This window comes from Sciurus vulgaris (genome assembly GCF_902686455.1).
Source record: "Sciurus vulgaris genome assembly, chromosome: 3".
In the NCBI taxonomy this organism is placed as follows: domain Eukaryota; kingdom Metazoa; phylum Chordata; class Mammalia; order Rodentia; family Sciuridae; genus Sciurus; species Sciurus vulgaris.
The window spans coordinates 81,912,331-81,934,552 of NC_136463.1; the positions used below are offsets into that span (position 1 = coordinate 81,912,331).

The following is a 22,222-nucleotide window of genomic DNA, read 5'->3' on the forward strand; positions in this document are numbered from 1 at the left end:
AGCCCTTCAAGTAGTTGGGATTATAGGGAGATACCTTGGCTGCTTTATTACAAGGAAATTGAGGACAAAAGGTCAAGTAGGTGAAACAATATCACAGATCAAGTATAGAGTAGAACAGGATGCAAAACTTGTCTTTTAGATCCTATGGCCCATGTAGTTTTTACTATATTAAGTTGTCTCCCTATACCACAATGTTTCCTGTCTCAGTTGTTTATACAGTATTTTAAGTCTTAATTTTAACATCACTTTATGCTTAGATTATCTGTCTGTGATATATAAATAGCCTATAATCCAGGACCACATAAATCTAGGCAGGTATCCTACAATCAATCTAAAATCCAGGGATGGATCTATTTAGTTCTTTGCAAAACTAGTGCACTTTCCACATGAGGAATTCTTAATGTAGAAAAATGAAAGTCATTTCATAGTGATTCAAAGTGAGTGATATCTATAAATATCAACATGGACTAGGAAATATATGTCGATGGTAGAGTCTCGCCTAGCACAAAAATAAAGACAGAAAAGAAGGAAAGAAGGAAAAAATAATAAGTAGTAAATCAAGTTATAATTTAATGCTAAAATTAAGTATGCAATTTATTAAGTGTCTATCTCCAAATCCCTTACTTGGGAAAAAAAATTTAAATGACTGAACAGGCAAAACAATAAACTCTAAAGTATATCACAAATAAACCAAAGGAAGTACCGAAAGGAAATGCCGGCACATTCAGAAGAATTTTGTCATAACATTACTAATTCCTCATATATAACAACAGCTACTGCTTTTCTTTATGGAAACTAAACAAACTGATACATCAAAAATTATGTGTTGAGGGGCTGGGGTTGTGGCTCAGTGGTAGAGTGCTTGCCTAGCATGTGTGAGGCACTGGGTTCAATTCTCAGCACTGCATATAAATAAATGAATAAAATAAAGGTCCATCAACAACTAAAAAATAAATATTGAAAAAAAAAGTGTCTGCTTTAAAAAAAAATTAAGTGTCGGATTTGAAAGGCTAACGAAAAAATAGTTCTAACACACTACTAAGAAAAATACTTGCTGGGCACAAAGGCACATGCCTGAAATCCCAGAGAATTGGGAGGCTGAGGCAGGAGGATTACAAGTTCTAGGTCAACCTCAGCAACTCAGTGAGAATCTGTCTCAAAATAAAGTGGGCCGGACATGCAACTCAGTGCCCCTGGGTTCAATCCCCAATGCTATCCAAAAAAAAAAAAAGAACTGAACCTATATATATCTAATTTGCAGGCAACAGACAATAACCAATGCAGGGCTGTGATAGCTGGGAGAAAAGAACTGAATGAATCCAGTTCCACACTGGCTTTCTCCTTGAGGATATTTTCCAAATGATGGTATAGAGAAAAAACGTCCAAGCACCAAGTAGCAAGAAGTTTTGCTATAATGAGAAAATGATAATTAGTGTTTGGGGCTACTAAGGCAGCTGGGTGACGGTCAGGGCAAAATAGATGCCTTCATTAATGGGCATATAGGCAGACTGTATTTTCCTAATTAGTCCACAGCAGTATTTCTAATTTCACATGATCCTCCAGAATCCTGCCACTATTTATCAAAAGATATATTTATCTGAAGGTAAATTATATTTACCTTTCCTTAACTGTGAGTGTGCCTCTTGTGAAAGTGGTGACAAGCAAAATACGGTAAAAATTACATTAGAAGACTTCCAAGGGTCAGCTCAAAAAAAGTAATAAATATGGCTATAGCCTGTCCCCCTATGTAAGAATGCTCATCCCTGAAACCAGCTACTGTGTTATGAAGCAGTCCAAGGTAAACAGAGTGGTCATATATAGGTGCTTCAGCACCAGCTAAGGTTTCAGGTAATATCCTATGAGTGGACAGTCTCCAGCTTTTGATTCTTCCAGCTGAGGCCTGACATATAACGGAGCAGACATAAGCATGTATGAATTCCCAAATAACAGAATTCCTGGGGATAATAAATGGTTGGAGTTTTCTTCTTGTAGTTTTTATTATCTACTTGAAAGTCTGAGGCACTTAAACACTGAGTCACATCCCCAGCCTGTTGTTTGGTTGGTTCTTTTGGTTTTTCTTTTTTTTTTGGACAAGGTCTTGCTAAGTTGTGAAACTGGCTTTGAACTTACAATCCTTCTGCCTCTCAGCCTCCTAAGCTGCTGGGATTACAAGCACGCACCAACACATGCATCACCATGCCCAGCTGAATGGTTGTTCTATGCCACTGTTTTGGGTAATTTCTTATACACTCATGGTAGTAACTAGAAAGGGCCCATTCTCCTCAGTCCTTTCTTGTTACAAAGGTTACTGTTAAACAGCTACAACAAAATATAAATAAGACTGAAAATAAGAGGGGAAATCCTCACAGGTTCAAGAAATCAATCTATGTAGCATGGATAGAAATGTGTTTTATTTAATGAAATCATGTTTCTGGTGATTTGAAAATGAATTTGGAGCATTCCACAAGTTGAATAGGGCAAATAAATGGCTATGCCAAATACACAGTGAAAACAGAATTTGAAATTGCCCACAGCAGAGAAAAAGCAGGAAAGTCTAGTGAAGTTATGTCAATTCCTCTATTACATCAATTTTCCTCAGGAAAAGATACAGAAACAACTTTGACAGGACGGGAAAAAAAGCAACCAGAAATATTTCACTTGTGGTGCAAAAATCTCTTAGGAAAAGAAGTGACTCCAATGGCTAATGTTACAAATTTTGTTTGGTCATCTTCAAAGAAACCTGAGTGGTTCTTCTTCTCAGTGAATAGGAAGATGCTGGCGAACCAAACAGTTGCCCACAATGAGGATTTCTGAAACATAATAGTACTAAATGGACATGAGAAAACCAGGATCAGAGATCTCAAATCCCCAACTAGTTTACTGACTGCCACATACATAGGTTATAAAGTGTATTAGCTGGAAAACCACTCACGTAGATAAAAATATGCACAATATACACAAAAGTACAAAGCAACTATGTCAGTTTGAATGATTTGGGTCCAAATACCCAGAGGAATAAATATATATATCCAAGTGGCAATTTCTCTTAAATGTTGTTCCTCTTACATAATTTTTGATGACTTGAGATAAGGACAGAGAACATTTCTAGCACCACAGCACTTATCATTCTAATAATATAATCATCTCTATTGGAACTGCCAGTTAAGTACATATGTATGATGTATATTTAAAATACACACACACACACACACACACACACACACACACACACACACGGAGCCAGGAGCAGTGGCACACACCTGCCATAGTAACTTGAGAAGCTGAGGCTGGAGCTTTTAAGTTCAAGACCAACCTTAGCAACTTAGTGAGAACCCACTTCAAAATAAAAAATAAAAAGGGCTGGGGTTCAATTCCCAGTACAAAAAAAATAATAATATAAAAAATATATATACACACATGAATATATTAAAATCGCAGAAATAATTTAGTACATTGATTACTACATTAAAAAATATTGGGGCTGGGGAGATAGCTCAGTTGGTAGAGTGCTTGCTTTGCAAGCACAAGGCCTTGGGTTCAATCTCCAGCACCACACAAAAAAAAAAAAAACCTACATACTATTTTCGATTAAAGTTGCCAACAGAAAAATTGTGCTAGATGGGAAACACAGCAAACCCTTTTATGATGCTCAGAAACAAACTATAATTTAAAATGAAAACAAAATATTAACTAATATCAACTTACAACAAGAGTTTTTTTTAAGTTTATGACCCTCAACTAGCAAAATAGTTGGGGATTTGAGACCTCTGATCCTGGTTTTCTAATTCTAATGGGTCAATAACAGAAAAAACAGAGCCATTTTTTAAACCAACTGTTTGATACTTGAAGAGTTTCCATTAATCAGAAATTTTTATGAAGCAGAATTTCCTTCATATTATTTTTGCATGGCAACCTATACTCCAATCTATTAGTAGATGATAGAACAGAAAGAAAAAGTTTTAACATTTTAGAAAAGCATACTGAATTGTACATATTAAAAAAATCTCAAAGGTTATTAATGTGCCTTTTGTCATTCTGCAGTCTCTTTTCTGATGTAAAATGGCTTGGAATTTGGGATAAAAAAGATAAATTAGCAATTCTGCTGTACAGTAATACACAACAATTTAAGCTTAAGAAACCAGTAAATAAAGGTGAATATTTTCAATTACTCAGCAGAAAACAGATGTGTCATAGTGAAGACTTGGAAATAAGTAATTCCAGTTTAAATATTAACATTAAATACTATTAAATTTCAGGGTGCAATAACAGTACTATATTAATTTAGGAGTCTCTGGACGCTAGAGTACTGTGGGTGAAATCTACTTTCAGAGAGTTCAGGAAAAAAACAGTAAATGTGGAAAATGTTAATATAAATTCAACATAGATAATAAATTCTTTTATGATAATCTCAAACATCTGGGTAAGGAGTATGGGGGTACTTATTGTACTATTTTATCATTCTTTAAGTTTGAAATTTTTAAAATAAAAAGGGGGGGAAATGTATCCTTGTTTGTATATCAACATGTATACAAAAATGTTCACTGCAATAGCTCAAAGTAGAAACAATCTAAACATACATCAACAACAAATTGACAAGCAGATAAATAAATGGATAAATTTTGGCATATTCATACAAAAGGTAATTGTATAGCAGTGAAAATTAACTATTATTATTAATACCACATGTACAAAACTCACAAGTAACAATGAGCAAATGAAACTAGCACAAATTGTACGAATAAATATTTGGAATATTTAAGACTACTCAGTTAAGAGAAGGACTATCGATTATTTGGCAAAAGTTTTACAGACAGTACAAATAAGACTACAATGGAAATATGTATGTTATGCTAGAGAAAAATTCCATTCAGGCACCTTCAACCACTCACATACCATTGATCTGCTCTACTAAAGCACTTCTGATTTGTTATCAGTATTCAGTGGGCAATACGTTTTCTGAATTTGAATAAGAACCTGCAGCAAAGATTTTCTTAACTGAATAACTTTTCAAACTATACAACTTAATGATTCTAATTTTAAAATATATTTAAATTCAGACTAATAACTACTCATGATGATGATGATGATGATGATGATTTGAAGAAGATGAAATAATACACTTACATTAACTTTGAAAGCTTGTACAGTGTTATCCAGAAGAAGGATGTTGCAAACCACCTCTGTGTGCTGTCTGTCTCGGGCCAACTCTGATGCTCGTACATTGTAGGTTCTGCCAGCAGGCAATCGGAAACGTGAGGTCATTACTGTCCACACAAGATCTAAGTTTAAAAAAAATTAGCTAAATAAAAGGACTGTGGAAGACATAATGTTGTTTAAAAGATAGCTTTTTTTTTTAATTAAAACTTAGGACTAACTAATAAATTTTGAAATATCAGAATAAGAATTGGTGTAAAAAAAACCATAGATATATACAAAAATATATATATTTCATCATCTGAACTAAAATTCAATGCCTTAAAAAAGAGCTCTATTTTGGACCACTACGCTGAGAACTCAATACACTAAAATTTCAGGAAGCCATATTCTAATTTAAAATATATAAATAAGGGAGAGGGTAATGCCTCCTCAGGAAGTTGAATGTTATTCACTGACCTAAGCATTTAAAATCACTATAGAATGATAAAAGGGAAGATTATTTAACTTAGGCCCTTCCCTTTTTTTAGAAAACCATGGGAGGTTTTCTTTGTTTTTATTTTTAAGTATAACAATATCCTCCATTGTAACCATCCTCAAACTTAATCTTTACAAAATAAAAAGTAAATGGAAAACAAGGCTAGCCAATCTTTGCTTCTTTGCTAAGAAGACAGGAAAAAATAGAATGCCTATAGAAGAACAGAAATCATAATGATGCAACATGTTAAGAAAATGAAGCTGTAGCTCCAATGTTCGGGGGATATATATATATATATATTTGAAACATAAACTTCTATATGCAGAAAACTAACATTCATGTTAGAGAAAAACTCAGATACTCCTTGATTCAACATTTAAAAGTCATAAAACTTCCATCATAAAAACTAGGAAGAAATATAAGTATTTAGGATGTTTTAATATGAGCAAGGAATAAGTAGTAAGCAATATGAAATATGATAAAACAAAATAGTAATAATATAAAAGAAACATTTCAAATCAGTGGTATTCACTCAGAATTGATTTCTTATAGACTGACTATTCAGGTCAATAGATAAAAGCTGAAGGAAACAAAGAACTGGGATATTTTATGTTCATAGCCTGAGTTTATGGTATATAACTAAATGAAGGATGTTCTTTTCCATTACAGGGAGTGTGACAATCAATTGGCATGAGCAAGAGGGTCCCCCTTCCATTTCAGCAAAATGAACTTCAGAGTAGCCACTCTAGCCTATCCATTGTATAATATGCAGCTAATGGGCCCAAAGGAATAATGAATGCTCTTTGTTTCTGAGACATAAACCAAAAAACACTACATAACTAAGTAATCAGGGTAGGATGTGCATCATCTGCCCTCCAGCTGCAGGAAGATGCCCACCAGCCTGGGTACACCTATTAATCACCTATATATGCTACCCTGGATCAGCTTCCCCTCAAGAAGGGTGTTAGACACAGGATTCCCCCTTTCTTCTTGTTATTTTTTCAAACAAGGTCACCTTCCTTGCCTCAACATCTTGTCTCTTGGCTTAATTAGCTGATCCTGGGGGACCAGATGGACCTTAACTCCAGTAATAATTATATATGTATAAAACTAATATGAGAAAATAGTTTAAGCATGTTAAGATTCACTAATTAGGGCTGGGGTTGTAGCTCGGTGGTGGAGGAGCACTTGCCTTACATGTGAGAGGCACTGGGTTCAATTCTCAGCATCACATAAAAATAAATAAATAGAAAAGGTATTGTGTCCACCTACAATTAAAACTATTTTTAAAAAAAGATTTACTAATTAGAAGTCAGTCACTGGCAAAGTAGAGGGGAAAAAAACCACATGATTCAAACTATACGCTACCTTCAAGAAACTCTCCTCAAATTTAACAATATAGGCAGTAAGTATGGAAAAAGACATACCTTGGAAACATCAATACATACAAAGAGGAGTACCTATAATGACATCAGATAAAGTTGAATTCAGATTTAGAACAATTAGTGGAAACATGTAGGGATGGTACATAATGATCAAAGTGTCAATCCACCAGGACACAGCAATCCTAACAATCAATGCATCAACAGAGTTCCAAAATTTACAAAGCAAAAACTGTAGAACTTACAAAACAGAAATCCACAATTATGGTAAGACAGCACAATGTTCATTTCTTGATAACTGGTACAACTAAATAAAGAAAACAGCAAGGATATAGGAGAAAGCAACAATAACATCAACCAACAATATCTAACAATATCTAGTGAACATTTATAGAACACACTACCAACCACAGCAAAATATATATTTCCAAAAATCCAATAAACAAATATTTACCAAAAGAAATCATATCCTGAATGATACAACAAATCTACACATATTTTTAAAATTAAAATTACGTAAAGTATGTTCTCTGAGAACAGAATTCAACAAGAAAACGACAGAAAGATCACAAGAAAATTTCCAAACAAATGTAACTAAACAATATGCTTCTAAGTGGCTCAGAGGACAAAGAGGAAACCTTAAGGGAAACCAAAAGGTGCACTGAATTAAATAAAAATGACAATACAACCTATCAAAATTTGCTAAAGCAGTGCTGATAGAGAAATTTATATCACCATATGCATACAACATTTGAAAATAGGAAGTGTCTCAAACCAATACTGTAATTTCCCTTCTCAAAATCCATAGAAGACCCAGGATGCACGGGGGGAATACACAGAAGAGCAGAATGAAGCCACAGCAAAAAGGAAATAACAAAGAGAAATCAATGAAATTAAAGTCACACACACACACACACACACACACACACACACACACACACGAAAAAATCAATGGGAAACAAAAGGTAGTTCTTTCGAACAACCAGTAAACACAATAAACTTCTAGCAAGCAAGTCTAATGAAAGAAAACACAAATTACTAAAATTGGGAATAAAACAGAGGACACCACCCAGAGCCTGCAAACATCAAGATGATAATACTACAAACAATTCATACATAAGAGCAATAATCTGACACATAAATTGAACTAATTCCTCAAAAGGCACAAAATGCCTAGATGGTTTCACTGAAGGATTCTACTAACTACTTAAAAAGTTAACAACTACTTCTACACAATCTCTTCCAGACAGCTGAGGAACAGGGAACACGTCTCAACTCATTTTATGCAACCAGTATTATCCTCATGGAAAAAAAGTCAAAAACATAAAATAAGAAAACTATAAAGCAAAGCAATATCCCTCATGAATATGGACAAAAAATCCTTAAGAAAACATAAGGAACTAGAATTCAGCAACACATAAAAGAAATGCATAGGATGATGAAGTGAATTTCATTTCACAGATGCAGCAAAACTTTCAATTTAATCCACCATATTAACAGAATAAAAAAGAAAAATCACATGATCTTTTCAAACAAAGTAGAAAAGCATTCGACAAAATCCACCACCCATTCATGATAAAAATTCTCAAAATCTAGAAATAAAGAGGGCCTTCCTCAACATAATTAAGGATGTCTTAAAAAAAAAATCTACTAGCTAACATCACATGAAGCGCTAAAACCTAATGCCTTCTCCCTATAATCAGGAACATAGCAAGGAAGGTGTTTCCTCTCATCACTTACTCAACACAAAGTTGGAAGTCCTAACCAGTGCAATAAAATAGGGGGGGAAAGCATACAGGAAGAAATAAAACTTACTATTTGCAGATGACATGAAGTCTATGCAGAAAATCCCAAGGAATGTACAAAACACTTGAACTACTGAGTTAAGCAAGGTCACAGGACGCACTGACATATAAAAATCATCTTTATTTGCATACACTGGGAACAAATATATGGAGTCAAATTTAAAATGTAATCCCATTTGAACTACTAAACAAAAAAATGAAAAATTAAGCATAAATCTAACAAAACACAGAAATTATATGCAAAAAACTACAAAATGTTGAAAAATATCAAAGATCTATATAAATGAGGAGACATAACTACATTTATGGATTGAAAGACTCAATATAGGGAAGACGTCAATTGTCTCCAAATTCCCAGTAGGCTTTTTCTGTAGCTACAGAGATTATTCTAAATTTACATAAAAAAGCAAAGGAAACAGCTAGGCATGGTGGCACACACCTGTAATCTCAGTGACTCAGGAGGCTGAGGAAGGAGCATCACAAGTTTGAGGCCAGCCTCAGCAATTCAGTGAGACACTGTCTCAAAACAAAAAATAAGAAGGGCTGGTGATGTGGCTCAGTGGTAAAGCACCCCTGGATTTAATTGCCAATATGGGGGAAAGGCAGGGTAGCAAACAAAAGAATCAGAATAGTCAAATAAAAAAAAAATTTTTTTTAAAGAAAGGAAAAAAAGGAGAACAACTCTGCTCCTACCCCAAAGTAGAACAAAGTAGGAATCACCACTCCCAGATTTTATGATTTAATATATAGCTACAGTAATCAAGACTGTGGTAATAGCAGAAGAGATACATGGATTAGTGAAATTAAGAATTCTCACACAAGTACAGGCAATTGATTTTTCACAATGGTACAAAGCAATTCAATGAAGAGATTTTCAACAAATCATGCTGGAAAAGTTGGCTATACACAAAACAAAAAAGGAGCCTCAACCTACATCATACAAAAAATTACTCACTGAATCAGATTTAAATGTAAAACCTAAAACTGTAAAACTTTCAATTAGAAAACATGAAAAATTCTTCAGGACCTAGGTTTGGTGAAATGTTCTGAGATGTGACACCAAAAGCATGATTCATAAAAGAAAAAAAAAAAAAAACTGGGTATTTCACCAAAACTTTAAAATTCTATGGGGCATGGTGGCACATGCCTATAATCCGAGTGGATAAGGAGGCTGAGGCAGGAGGATTACGAGTTCAAAGCCAGTCTCAGCACTTATCGAGGTCCTAAGCAACTCAGAGAGACCCTGTCTCTATTAAATAAAGTATAATAAAAGGGTTGGGGATGTGGCTCAGTGGTTAAGAGTCTCTGAGTTCAATCCGTGGCACCAACCAACCAACCAACCAACCAACAAACAAACGAAATTTTAAATTTCTGTACAAAAGACATTAAGTGCATGAAAACTATGAAACTACAGACTATGAACCATTTATCTGACTAGCATCTAGCATATATAATGAACTCTCAAAATGCAACTGTTAAAAAAAAATCCAAATAGAAAAAAATGAGCTAAAAACAGGAAGAGATATTTCAAATAAAATATTCAGATACTAATTAGAGAAATGCAAATTAAGATCATGATGAGACATCATTTATATACCTATTTGAAGAGCCAAAATAAAAATAAATAATGGCAATTTGGCAAAGATAAAAGGAAACTGGATTTCTCTGAAAAAATCCTGAAACAGTCCTCCGTATCTGTGGATTTTGCACAAATGAAATCAACCAATCATGGATAGAAAATATTCAGAAAAACTGTCTGTACTTTTTTTCTTATTAATCCCTAAACATTACAGTATTACAACTATTTTCATAACATTTACTTTGTATTAGATATATATATTAGAGATGATCAAAGTATAAAAAGAGGATGTATAAAGGTTATATGCAAATAGTATACTATTTTGTATAAGGGAGTTGGACACCCTCAGATTTTGGTGTCTTCTGGGGTCCTAGAACCAATCCCTCCGAGACACCAGAGGATGACTGCACATTCGACTCAAATATCCTAGTACACGTGAGGGGGGAATGTTAAGAATAATGAAGCATCCTCTAGCAATGAAAAGAACATAATGGGACCCAAAGTTTTTTAAAACAATCAAAAGGAACTGAGCATTCAGATTGCAGCATAAAGTATATTAGTTGTAAATATTTTTGGTGGACATTCCCTTTTAAATGGCCAACTTTAAAACTGAAAAAAAAATTTGTCATTGCTCATACATCTTATTTCTAAGGATTCTTTTCTCCCCCTTAGTACTAGGGACTGAGTACCCAGGGTACACTACCACCAAGCTACATTCCCAGTCCTTTTTATTTTTTGAGATAGAGTCATGCTAAGTTGCTAAGGGTTTCACTGAGTTTTTGAAACTGGCATCGAACTTGCGATCTCTTGCCTCAGCCTCCAAAGCAGCTGGGATTACAGGTGTGTTCCACCATGCCCAGCTTCCAAGGACTCATAATTAGGTTTATCATTTATTTAAAGAATGTTCTTCAACTAGTTAATCTGTTTGAAAATCTTGGATGTACTTGATAATTTGGCAATAAAATACTTCCAAACACTCAAGAAGCAGATGACACTGAAATAATCACTCATCCTTTTATTATCCTTCTGTGTTTCACTTAAGGAGGTTAAAACAATGCTAAGACAGAAATTAGTTTGAGTTCGGTTACTACAACCACAACAGACCAATAAAGGAACAATAAATAACCCCAGTTTTCAATTATGTGAAGCTGAAAAATCACATTTGAATGCTCCTAACAACTTTATATGCCATAACAACTATAGAAGATTATATGAGCTATACTTTTAATATCTCCTGAGTTTTAAAAGGTTTATTATTGGATCAGAGAGAAGACCAGGAGGAGCCATACAACAACACATCCAGTAAAGAAAGCACTTTATAACTATCAATATTGTTTCCATCCTTTTCAACTTTACAAACTAGCACTCCTCTCAATCTACTTTTCTCTATTTCCATAGTCATAAATCAAAACCTTCTATTACCGTCACTGTAATTCACACTTGCAGAAACAGAATGTCATTGAAAATAAAGTATGTTTCTATAAACAAAGCAACAAAAGGAAATGGAGTAAAAATTAACTTGAAAACAAGTCTCTTGGTTCTTAAAGTGCCATTTCCTAGAAAGACTAACATTTTTCATGTTAATATTACATAAATGTTACTTATGAAATTACACAAACCCTAGTTATAATACTTACTAACTTGTTTATATACAATGATATTCCAATTAAGAAAGTACTGAGTTGGGTTCAGATTCACATTAGGATAAGTGTGAACATGGTAAAAAATCTCAAGTATCAATCACTTGAAAGTAACTCAAATCTTTACCACAGGTACCTCAGATAAAGCATTAATCTCTAGGATATATGAAGAACTCAAAAAACTTAACACCAAAAAAATAAATAACCCAATCAATAAATGGGCTGAGGAACTGAACAAATATTTCAAAGAAGAAGATATACAATCAATAAATATATGAAAAAATGTTCAACATCTCCAGCAATTAGAAAAATGCAAATCAAAACTACTCTCATTTCACTCTAGTCAGAATGGCAAATATCAAGAAAACAAGCAACAATAAATGCTGGCAAGGATGTGGGAAAAAACATACATTCATACACTGCTGGTGGGACTGAAAACTGGTGTAACCATTATGGAAAGCAGTATGGAAATTCCTCAGAAAACTTGGAATGGAACCACTATTTGACCCAGTTATCCCGCTCTTCCGTTTATACCCAAAGGACTTAAAACCAGCATAGTACAGTGACATAGTCACATCAATGTTTATAGCAGCTCAATTCACAATAGCTAAACTATGGAACCAACCTAAGTGTCCTTCACCTAGGACAAAGAAAATGTGGAGATGTGTGTGTGTGTATAATATATTATACACACACATACACACTACGGAATAGTACTCAGCTTTAAAGAAGAATGAAATTCTGGCATTTGCTGGTAAATGAATGGAGTTAGAGAATATCATAGTGAAATAAGCCAAACCAAAAAATATCAAAGGCCGAACGTTTTCTCTGATATGTGGAAGCTAATTCACAATGAGGTGGGGGGATAGGGAAGAACAGAGTTACTTTACATTAGGTAGAAGGGAGTGAAGGGAGGGGAAGGGGTATGGTGGAAGGAATGACAGTAGAGTGATACAGACATTAGTACCTCATGTACATGTATGACTGCATGAGCAATGTGATTCTGCAATATGTATAATCAGAAAAATGAGAGATTACACTCTATGTATGATCCATCAAAATGTATAACTGCATCCTATTGTCATGTACAACTAATTAGAACGAATAAAACTTAAAAATTAAAAAAAAAGTAACTCAATTACCTTTTGTTGATGCCAACGTCCGATTTTTAACTATGAAAACTATTTTTTTCATCTTTTAAAGACAACATTTCAATTTGGTGTACTTCCAAAAAAAAAAAAAAAAAAAAAAAAAAAGATAGTGAAAGCACTTTCAGAAAGGTGAAGTTAAGGATCTCTGAAAATCTAGTTCTCCACATTAAAGTAAAAAGACAACTGAAATACTGTCAAAATCAACATTTCCAAACTCTGGAAGTTAACAAATGCCACACTCAGAAAAGCTTTAATTCAAGGTAAACAGCAGAATCTCAGTAAGAACAACCAGCTTTGTGACTTTTTTTTTTTTTTTTTTTTTTTTGGGCGGTGCTGGGGATTGAACCCAGGGCCTTATGCTTGTGAGGTAAGCACTCTGCCAACTGAGCTATATCCCCAACCCTGCTTTGTGACATTTTAATGTGACTTCTACCCATCTCTTTCTTCCCAATAACATGATGGCTTTGAAAATCAACAAACTAGCAATCATTATAGCTAAGAAACAAGCAGTCTTGCAATAACTGATGGGAAGGAAGGGCAGGGAGCTCGCCAAAAAGTCTTACTTTGGGAGAACTGTCGAACTGTCATTTGACTGATTCACCAGGTACTGTAAACTGCTACTTGCACAACATGCGTACTTTACCAGACTCAACCTGCTTACTACCAATCACCTTTCATATAGGCTGCTTTTCAAAAGAGTATCATTAGCAATTGTTTAACTCTGCAGTTACTAGAAGTAACAGTAAGAGCTGGGTGAAAAAGACGATCAAAGACAAAAAAGAAAAAAGGTGGAAAATGATTATGTCCAGAAAGGACTTTGAGAAGCTTCAACATATTTTTGGGAATTCAAGGCCACCAGAATGCATAAGAAATGTATGCATGCTCAGGGAAGAGAGAAGGTCCAAATTTCTCACCTCCTAACTTTGAAGGTCTGCAAAGTCAGGAGTGAAAACAAAGCTATAAAATAAGCACTGAAAACACCCTTAGTTAAGACTGGAAGCAAGACTTACTCTTTCGATGTGCTTAAGGAAATCTCTGTTCATTACCTGCCTGAGGACTAAGTTAAAAATGAGCAGGACAATGGGGGCCACACATGGTTAGCAGGACAGACTTTATAAAATTTATCCAGGAAGCTTCCTGAACAAACAAATAGTAACAACAAAAACTATAAACAACCCAGCAAGAAAGGAATCTGATTTCTAGTTGTCAAAACACGTTTATTTTTAAAGTGCAGAATCCAACACACAAAAAATTACCAAATGGCAAAAACAAAAAATAAAAGCATGAAACTATGATCCACACACAGGGCAATAAAAATGACTGAACGGAAATTGCCAAGGATGCCCAGACATTGGATTTACTAAACAAATATTTAATCATACTATAATATACTGTAAGTATGTTCAAAAACTTACTATGAACTAAACAAAGCATGAGGACAATATCACACCAAACAGAATATGACTCTTTTTTGGTTCTAAGAACTCAATCCTGGAGTGCTTTACCACTGAGCTATATCCCCAGAATTTTTTATTTTGAAACAGGGTCTCACTAAGTTGCTGAGGCTGGCCTCAAACTTGTTATCCTCCTGCTTCAGTCTCCTAAGACACTGGGATTACAGGTTTGCATCACCATGCCTGGCACAGAAGTTACTTTTTAAACAAGCAGTTTAGAATTCTGTAGTTGAAAAAAAATATTTTTTAAGTGAAAATTTTAATGTCAGGGCTTGACAGTATATTTCAGAAGAGATAAGTCAACTAGAAGATAAATTAACTGACAATATCTAATCTCAACAGAAAGAATAATGAACAAAGAAAACTAAACTGAGCCTGAGACATAAGACACCATCAAGCATATCAACATAAGCATAATAGGGCAGATAGACAGTAAACATGAGACAGAAATACTTAAATAATGGCATATAACTTCCTAAATTTGGGTCAGAAAAGGTTATGTACACATCCAAGAAGCTAAGTGATCTCCAACTAGGATAGACTCAAAAGACATTCATTCATAGACACGTTGTAGTTAAACTGATAAAAGACAAAGAAAAACAAAAATCTTAAGAGCAGCAAAAGAGAAGAGGCAAATTCTAATCAGGAAAAATGGAAGTGAGAATGCAGTGGGATGATACATTGAAAAACTGAAAAAAAAAAAAAAAAAAAAAAAAAAGACTATCAAGACTACCAAAAAGAACTCCAGGGACAGCAAAACAATGCTTTAAAAAATGAAGGATGGTCTGGGATGTAGCTCAGCGGTGGAACGTACACAAGACTCTGGGTTCAATCCCCAGCACTGCTTAGACAAACAGATAAATTTTAAATATTACCAGAAATAAAACAAAAACTAAAAGAATCTGTCATTGGCACATCTGCCCTAGGAAAAAATACTAATAGCTAAGATTAAAGGACACTAGATAGTATCTCAAATCCACAGAAGAAATAAATAGCACATGTAAAGGTAATTAGATAGATAAATATAAATAAGTATAAATGTATTTTGTGTTTGTGGTCTTTTAAATCAGATAGGAGGGGAAATGTTATAAACAAAATGTATTTATACATATATAAAAGGTATAAGGATATAATTTGTATGACAGAGAAAAGGAGGATGAGCTATTTAATTAGGAACAAAATTTCAATGTTACTGGAATTAAACTGCAATTATCTACAACTACATGGTTATAAATCAATCTTCATGGAAACCTCTCAAAAATGTAACTCAAAAAACAAAATGACAGATTAAAATATATCTACATAAAAGGCAATAATGAAGGAATACAGAAGAGAGACAAAAGATATATTTAAAAAATACAAAATAGTACTACCTTGTCCATAATTATATTAAATGAAGGATTTAATCACAACTCAAAAGGCAGAATCATTAGAAGAAAAAATTTTTTGAAACTGGTTCCAATTCTATGCTCTCACCAAAGACATATTTCTGAATAAGAATGTAAATAAAAAGGATATATAAAGATAAGACTATAAGCAGGGTGTAGTGGTGCCCACCTATAATCCCAGTTACTTGGGAGGCAGAGGCAGGAGAATTCCAAATTCAAAGCCAGCCTGGTCAATTTTTCTCTTTCTCTTTGTTAGTGTGGCTAAGGGTTTATCAATTTTATTTATTTTTTTCAAAGAACCAACTTTTTGCTTTGTTAATCTCTTGAATTGTTTATTTTGTTTCAATTTCATTGATTTCCACTCTGATTTTAATTATTTCCTGTCTTCTACAACTTTTGGTGTTGATTTGTTCCTCTTTTCCTAGGGCTTTGAGATGTAATGTTAGATCATTTGACTTTTTATTCTTTTAATGCATGAGCTCAATGCAATGAAGTACTTTCCTCTTAGTACTGCCTTCAGTGTCCCAGAGATTTTGATATGCTGTATCAGTATTCTCATACATTGCTGGTAGGAATGCAAATTGGTCCAACCATTATGGAAAGCAGTATGGAGATTCCTCAGAAAATCTGGAATGGAACCACCATTTGATCCAACTATCCCACTCCTCGGTTTATACCCAAGACTTAAAACCAGCATAGTACAATGATGCAATCACATTAATGTTTATAGCAACTCAACTCACAATAGCTAAACTCTGGAACCAACCTAGGTGTCCTTCGATAGATGAATGGATAAAGAAAATGTGGTACATATACACAACGGAATATTACTCAGACTTAAAGATGAATGAAACTACGGCATTTGCAGGTAAATGGATGGAGTTAGAGAATACCATGCTAAGTGAAATAAGCCAATCCCAAAGAATCAAAGGCAGAATGTTTTCTCTGATATGTGGATACTAATACCCAATGGGGGGAGGCCCTAGGGAAGAATAGTCATTTTGGATTAGGTAGAAGAGAGTGAAGGGAGGGGAGGGATTATGGAGGTTGGAAAGATAATAGAATGAATCGGACATTATTAACCTATGTACATATATGACTACACAACCAGTGTGATTCTACATCATGTACAACCAGAAGAATGAGAAATTATATTCTATTTATGTATGATGTGTCAAAGTGCACTCTACTGTCATAACTAATTGTACTGTCATGTTTAATTTATAAAAAAGTGAAAAGATAGCATTGGGAATATGACAAAGTGTTTACAAACAATAAAGCTAAAAAGGGATTTGTATCTAGAAAATACACATATGAATGCTTACAAAAAGTTATTGGAATAATTGGATAGTTATGTGCAAAACATAAGTTGGACCCTTAATGTACATCATATGAAAAATTAACTCTGGTTCAACATGCAAAATTTGGTCAATATAATATACATTAACAAAATGAAAGAACAAAACTACATGCTCATCCCAATGCAGAAAAAGCATGTGATAAAATTCAATACCCTTTCATGATAAAATCACTTGGCAAGCTAGGAATAGAGGATACCACCTCAACATACTAAAGGGCATATATGAAAAACTCAGACATTTAAATGGTCTGGTCACTATGAAAAACAGTATAATGATTTCTCAAAAAGTTAAAAATAGAATTATTAGATGATTTGGCCATTCCTCTTCTAGGTATATATACAAAAGAACTGAAAGCCACTTCTCAAAAAGATGTCTGTACACCCACATTCATTGCAGTACTATTCATAAGAGTCAAAAGATGGAAACAAACCAAGAACTCATTGAATGGAAAAGCAAAATGTGGTATACCTGTAGAAAGGAATATATTTGGCCTTAAAAAGGAAGGAAATTCTACAAATGAGATTAATCTTGAGAGTTGTGCTCAGTAAAATATATCAATCACAAAATGACAAACACTGTGTTTCCACTTATATGAGGCATCTAGAGTAGTCAAAAGCAGAAAGAGAATGGGAAATGAAGTTGTTCAGACGAATAGAGGTCCAGCGGAGGATGGTAGTGATGGTTCCACAACAATAAAAACGCACCTAATGTCACTAAACTGTGTAGTTAAAAATTAAGGTGGCAAATTTCATTATGTGTATTTTATTACAATTAACAGTGATTTCTTAAATGTTAATATATGAAGAGGTGATGTGATATTTTCTATAGTTAATAAATGTTCTTTTAGACTTGTGTCAGGAAGTTAGTGAATATTGTATTTTAGAATTTGTTATTAGCTTTCTATTTGTGATCTCATCTCCTATTCTAAATAAATATGCTCAATGGAATTCTCCCTCTGTGATCTTTTACAGAATGTGTATCTATTTCCAAAAGTTCTGGGGAAATTTAAGATAGAAAGATAAGGCTAATATAAGGCCACCAACTTAATTTGAGAGAAAAAATGGAAATCCTAAACATATACCAGTAAAAGTACAGAAATGGGGGAAGGCCAAAATTAAAACAAGCCAAAATAAACTTAAATACTGCTTAATATGTCATTTTTACTCCAAAAACAAGTTTATATTGCAGGAGAAACGACAAAAATTTCAAGAATTTAATATCACATTACCCCTAGAGGGCAGCATGTTACTTTTAAAATTTTAGTACCTAAAATGTCTAATACTAGTCTTCAACACCAGCAATTTCCTCTACTTATCATATATACAGGGCTTTAAAACTAGAAATAAAAAACACATTCTCTGTCTTAGGAACACATACCCAATGCTCTCAACCTATTTTTATATATAGTTTATAGAGAGATATTAACTTTATTTCTACAGATGAAGAAACAGGCTTACAGAGGGATCACAGAACCCTCTGAATATCACACTGCTAGAAAGTTCAAGATCTAGTGTTCCAGACAGCAGAAGCTGCAATTATTCTATTATACTATACCTCAAATATTTATTAAGCACCCACCTGTTGCAAGCACTAAGCTAAGCACTGGGGACCTACTATAAGTTCATATATTAGCTAAAGCTAGACAAAGTACTTGAAAAACAACTTGGAATTTTTTTTAAATGATATATAGATGTCAGACAATATTCTGTATTACTATTAGTAATAATATAATTCTTAAATATTAATACTATTAATATTAATTCTTAAGCTGTAAAGTCTATCAAATGTATTTTTCCTTTATAAGATTAAGACCCTTAAATAAAGAAATCATGTGTATCTTGGTACTGTCTTAGCACCTAGAACTCAGCTTTGTACTAAGTAGAATTTAAAAAGTGTTTAGTGTATGTAAACATCAGTATCACCTCTCTTGCCATAAATGTTATTTCCTAAATAGGTTTCTAGAACACTAGCAGCCATGTTTGATTGCCCAGGGAGGAAACTACCAATTCCTTTAGGGAAACTTACCACTAGACCATGAAAAGACTTAAAATTCTAAAGCTTACATGCTACCAACAGAAGTTTTCTACCAGCCTTTTGGCATCTCTCCCACCACTGCATCACACAATGTCTTCTAAAGTATATCAAAGTATCCTCTAAATTTTCAGGAGTTAGTTAGTACTTAAGTGCCCAAGAGACTGTCAACTAGGACTAGATGAGTGGCAGCTCTCAAACTACCTGTGCTGAAGAGTCAGGTTTTTTTTTTTCTTTTTGCGGTGTTGGGAATCAAACACACTGAGTAAAACTTAACCACTGAGCTATATCCCCAGCCCAGTATTTTCCATTTTCAATTTATCACAGACTGGCAGATTGTATTTTCCAAAAATGGCAGCAATAATATTCCCATATTTTTGCCACTATATCAACAAATGGAATTTATGTCTCTTCTACCATTAATCTGGGCAGTTCTTTTTGGCTACTTTAATAAGCAAGAGTACAGCAGATGTAACAGTAACTTCTGAGTCTAAGTCATAAAAGGGGATAAAATTTTTACCTGGATTTGTCTGGGGATGATTATTCTTGGAATCCAGCTACCAATCACTGAGGATGCACAGGCCACATGTGGAAAGAAAATGAGGTCCCTACCTCTCCCTGTTAAGAGCCTCAGATGTTTCTTGTTTCTCCTTTTTAAAAAATTTGTTTTTATTTCTTTACTTTTCTTGTTCTCTTTTCCTTTTGTTTACCTGTTCCCTGAGAGTCTTTTTCTCCCTTTTTTGCATACTAACATCCGATTTCTTTTGATTACACTCTCATCCTTTCTATTTTCTAGAACTTCTGTATATTCTTTTCTTATCCCATTAACAGCCACATTCTACATCCCTCTGCATCCTTTGTCCTCCATTAGAAACTCTGACCTTATTGCAAACCTGTTTGTTTTACCAAAGATAATTTTTGAACTCATTTTGTTTACTATGACAATTTTGTTATTGTCCCCATAGGGGCTATTTGGTCTAGGATTGCATAGTGTCTGATTTGGGCACTGCTAATACTGATCTCCCCTTAAAGAAAGGGTTTTGGAAACCTACAGGGCCACTAAAAGCCTATAGGGGGCTTATACCCCAGATCTGCACTGCTAGGGGGGAGAATACATGAACAACATGAAAAAACAAGGGAAGAAAATGATCCAAACAAATCTAGATTCTATATTAATAGAATCCAATGACAATATGTTAGAAGAAATGTCAAAAAAGGACTTCAGATTATAAATGATTAAGATGATTGACAAAGGAAAGGACGAGATAAGAGAGCAAATGCAGTCAATGAATGATAATACCAATAAGCTGAAAGAGCACCTGCAGGAAGCAAAAGATCATTTCAACAAAGAGATAGAGATTCTAAAAACCAAATGGAAATCCTTGAAATGAAGGAGACAATAAATAAAAAATTCAATGGAAAGCATCACCAAAAGACTAGACCACTTGGAAGACAGAACCTCAGACAATGAAGACAAAATATTTAATCTTGAAAATAAAGTTGCCCAAACAGAGAAGATAGTAAGAAATCATGAACAGAATCTTCAAGAACTATGGGACATCATGAAAAGACCAAATTTAAGAATTATTGGGATTGAGGAAGGCACAGAGATACAAACCAAAGGAATGAACAACCTATTCAATGAAATAATATCAGAAAATTTCCCAAACCTGAAGAATGAAATGGAAAAACAAATACAAGAGGCGTACAGAACACGAAATGCACAGAATCACAACAGATCTACACCAAGGCACATTATAATGAAAATGCCTAACATTCAAAATAAAGATGGGATTTTGAAGGCCACGAGAGAAAAGCATCAGATTATATACAGGGGGAGACCGATACGGATAGCAGCCGACTTCTCAACCCAGACTCTAAAAGCTAGAAGGGCCTGGACCAACATATTTCAAGCTCTGAAAGAACATGGTTACCAACCAAGAATCCTATACCCAGCAAAACTAACCTTCAGATTTGAAGATGAAATAAAATCCTTCCATGATAAACAAAAGTTAAAAGAATTTACAAATAGAAAGCCTGCACTACAGAATGTTCTCAACAAAACATTCCATGAGGAGGAAATAAAAAACAACAATGGAGGTCAGCAAAGGGAGGAACTACCTTAGAGAAAAACCACTCAAAGGAGAAACCAAGCCAACTTAAAAACCAAAAATAAGCCAAATGACTGGGAATACAAATCATATCTCAATAATAACCCTGAACATTAATGGCCTAAACTCATCAATCAAAAGACATAGACTGGCAGAATGGATTAAAAAGAAAGACCCAACAATATGCTGCCTGCAGGGGACTCATCTCATAGAAAAAGACATCCACAGACTAAAGGTGAAAGGATGGGAAAAAACCTACCACTCACATGGACTCAGTAAAAAAGCGGGGGTTTCCATCCTTATATCAGATAAAGTGGACTTCAAGCCAAAGTTAATCAGAAGGGACAAAGAAGGACATTTCAAACTGCTTAAGGGAACCATAAATCAGGAAGACATAACAATAGTAAATATTTATGCCCCAAACAATGGTACATCCCTGTACATCAAACAAATCCTTCTCAATTTCAGGAATCACACAGACCACAACACAATAATTATGGGTGACTTTAACGCACCGCTGTCACCAATAGATAGATCTTCCAAACAAAATCCAACCAAAGAAACCACAGAATTCAATAACACAATCAATAACCTAGACTTAATAGACATATATAGAATATTCCATCCATCAACCAGGGGATTCACTTTCTTCTCAGCAGCACATGGAACCTTCTCAAAAATAGACCAT

The 22,222-nt window shown here is 34.2% G+C and overlaps 1 protein-coding gene across 12 annotated transcripts in view; it reads right to left on the reverse strand.

Moving 5' to 3' along the window:
- The window catches only part of PTPN4 (protein tyrosine phosphatase non-receptor type 4), a 201,600-nt gene that overhangs the window by 152,665 nt on the left and 26,713 nt on the right, over nt 1-22,222 (reverse strand). For 9 of the 12 annotated variants that reach the window (XR_013762604.1, XM_079132171.1, XM_079132168.1 and 6 more), the window contains exon 2: nt 5,125-5,279. The exons of 1 other annotated variant lie outside the window; for it this stretch is intronic. Coding sequence is in view for 9 of the 11 variants with exons in the window: in XM_079132171.1 (XP_078988297.1) it covers nt 5,125-5,262 (138 nt within the window). In the remaining 2 variants the exon portion in view is untranslated. Of the gene's footprint in view, nt 1-5,124; nt 5,280-9,258; nt 9,336-22,222 lie in introns of those variants that run through there. 2 more of the 12 variants (XM_079132164.1, XM_079132162.1) reach the window with 2 other exon arrangements.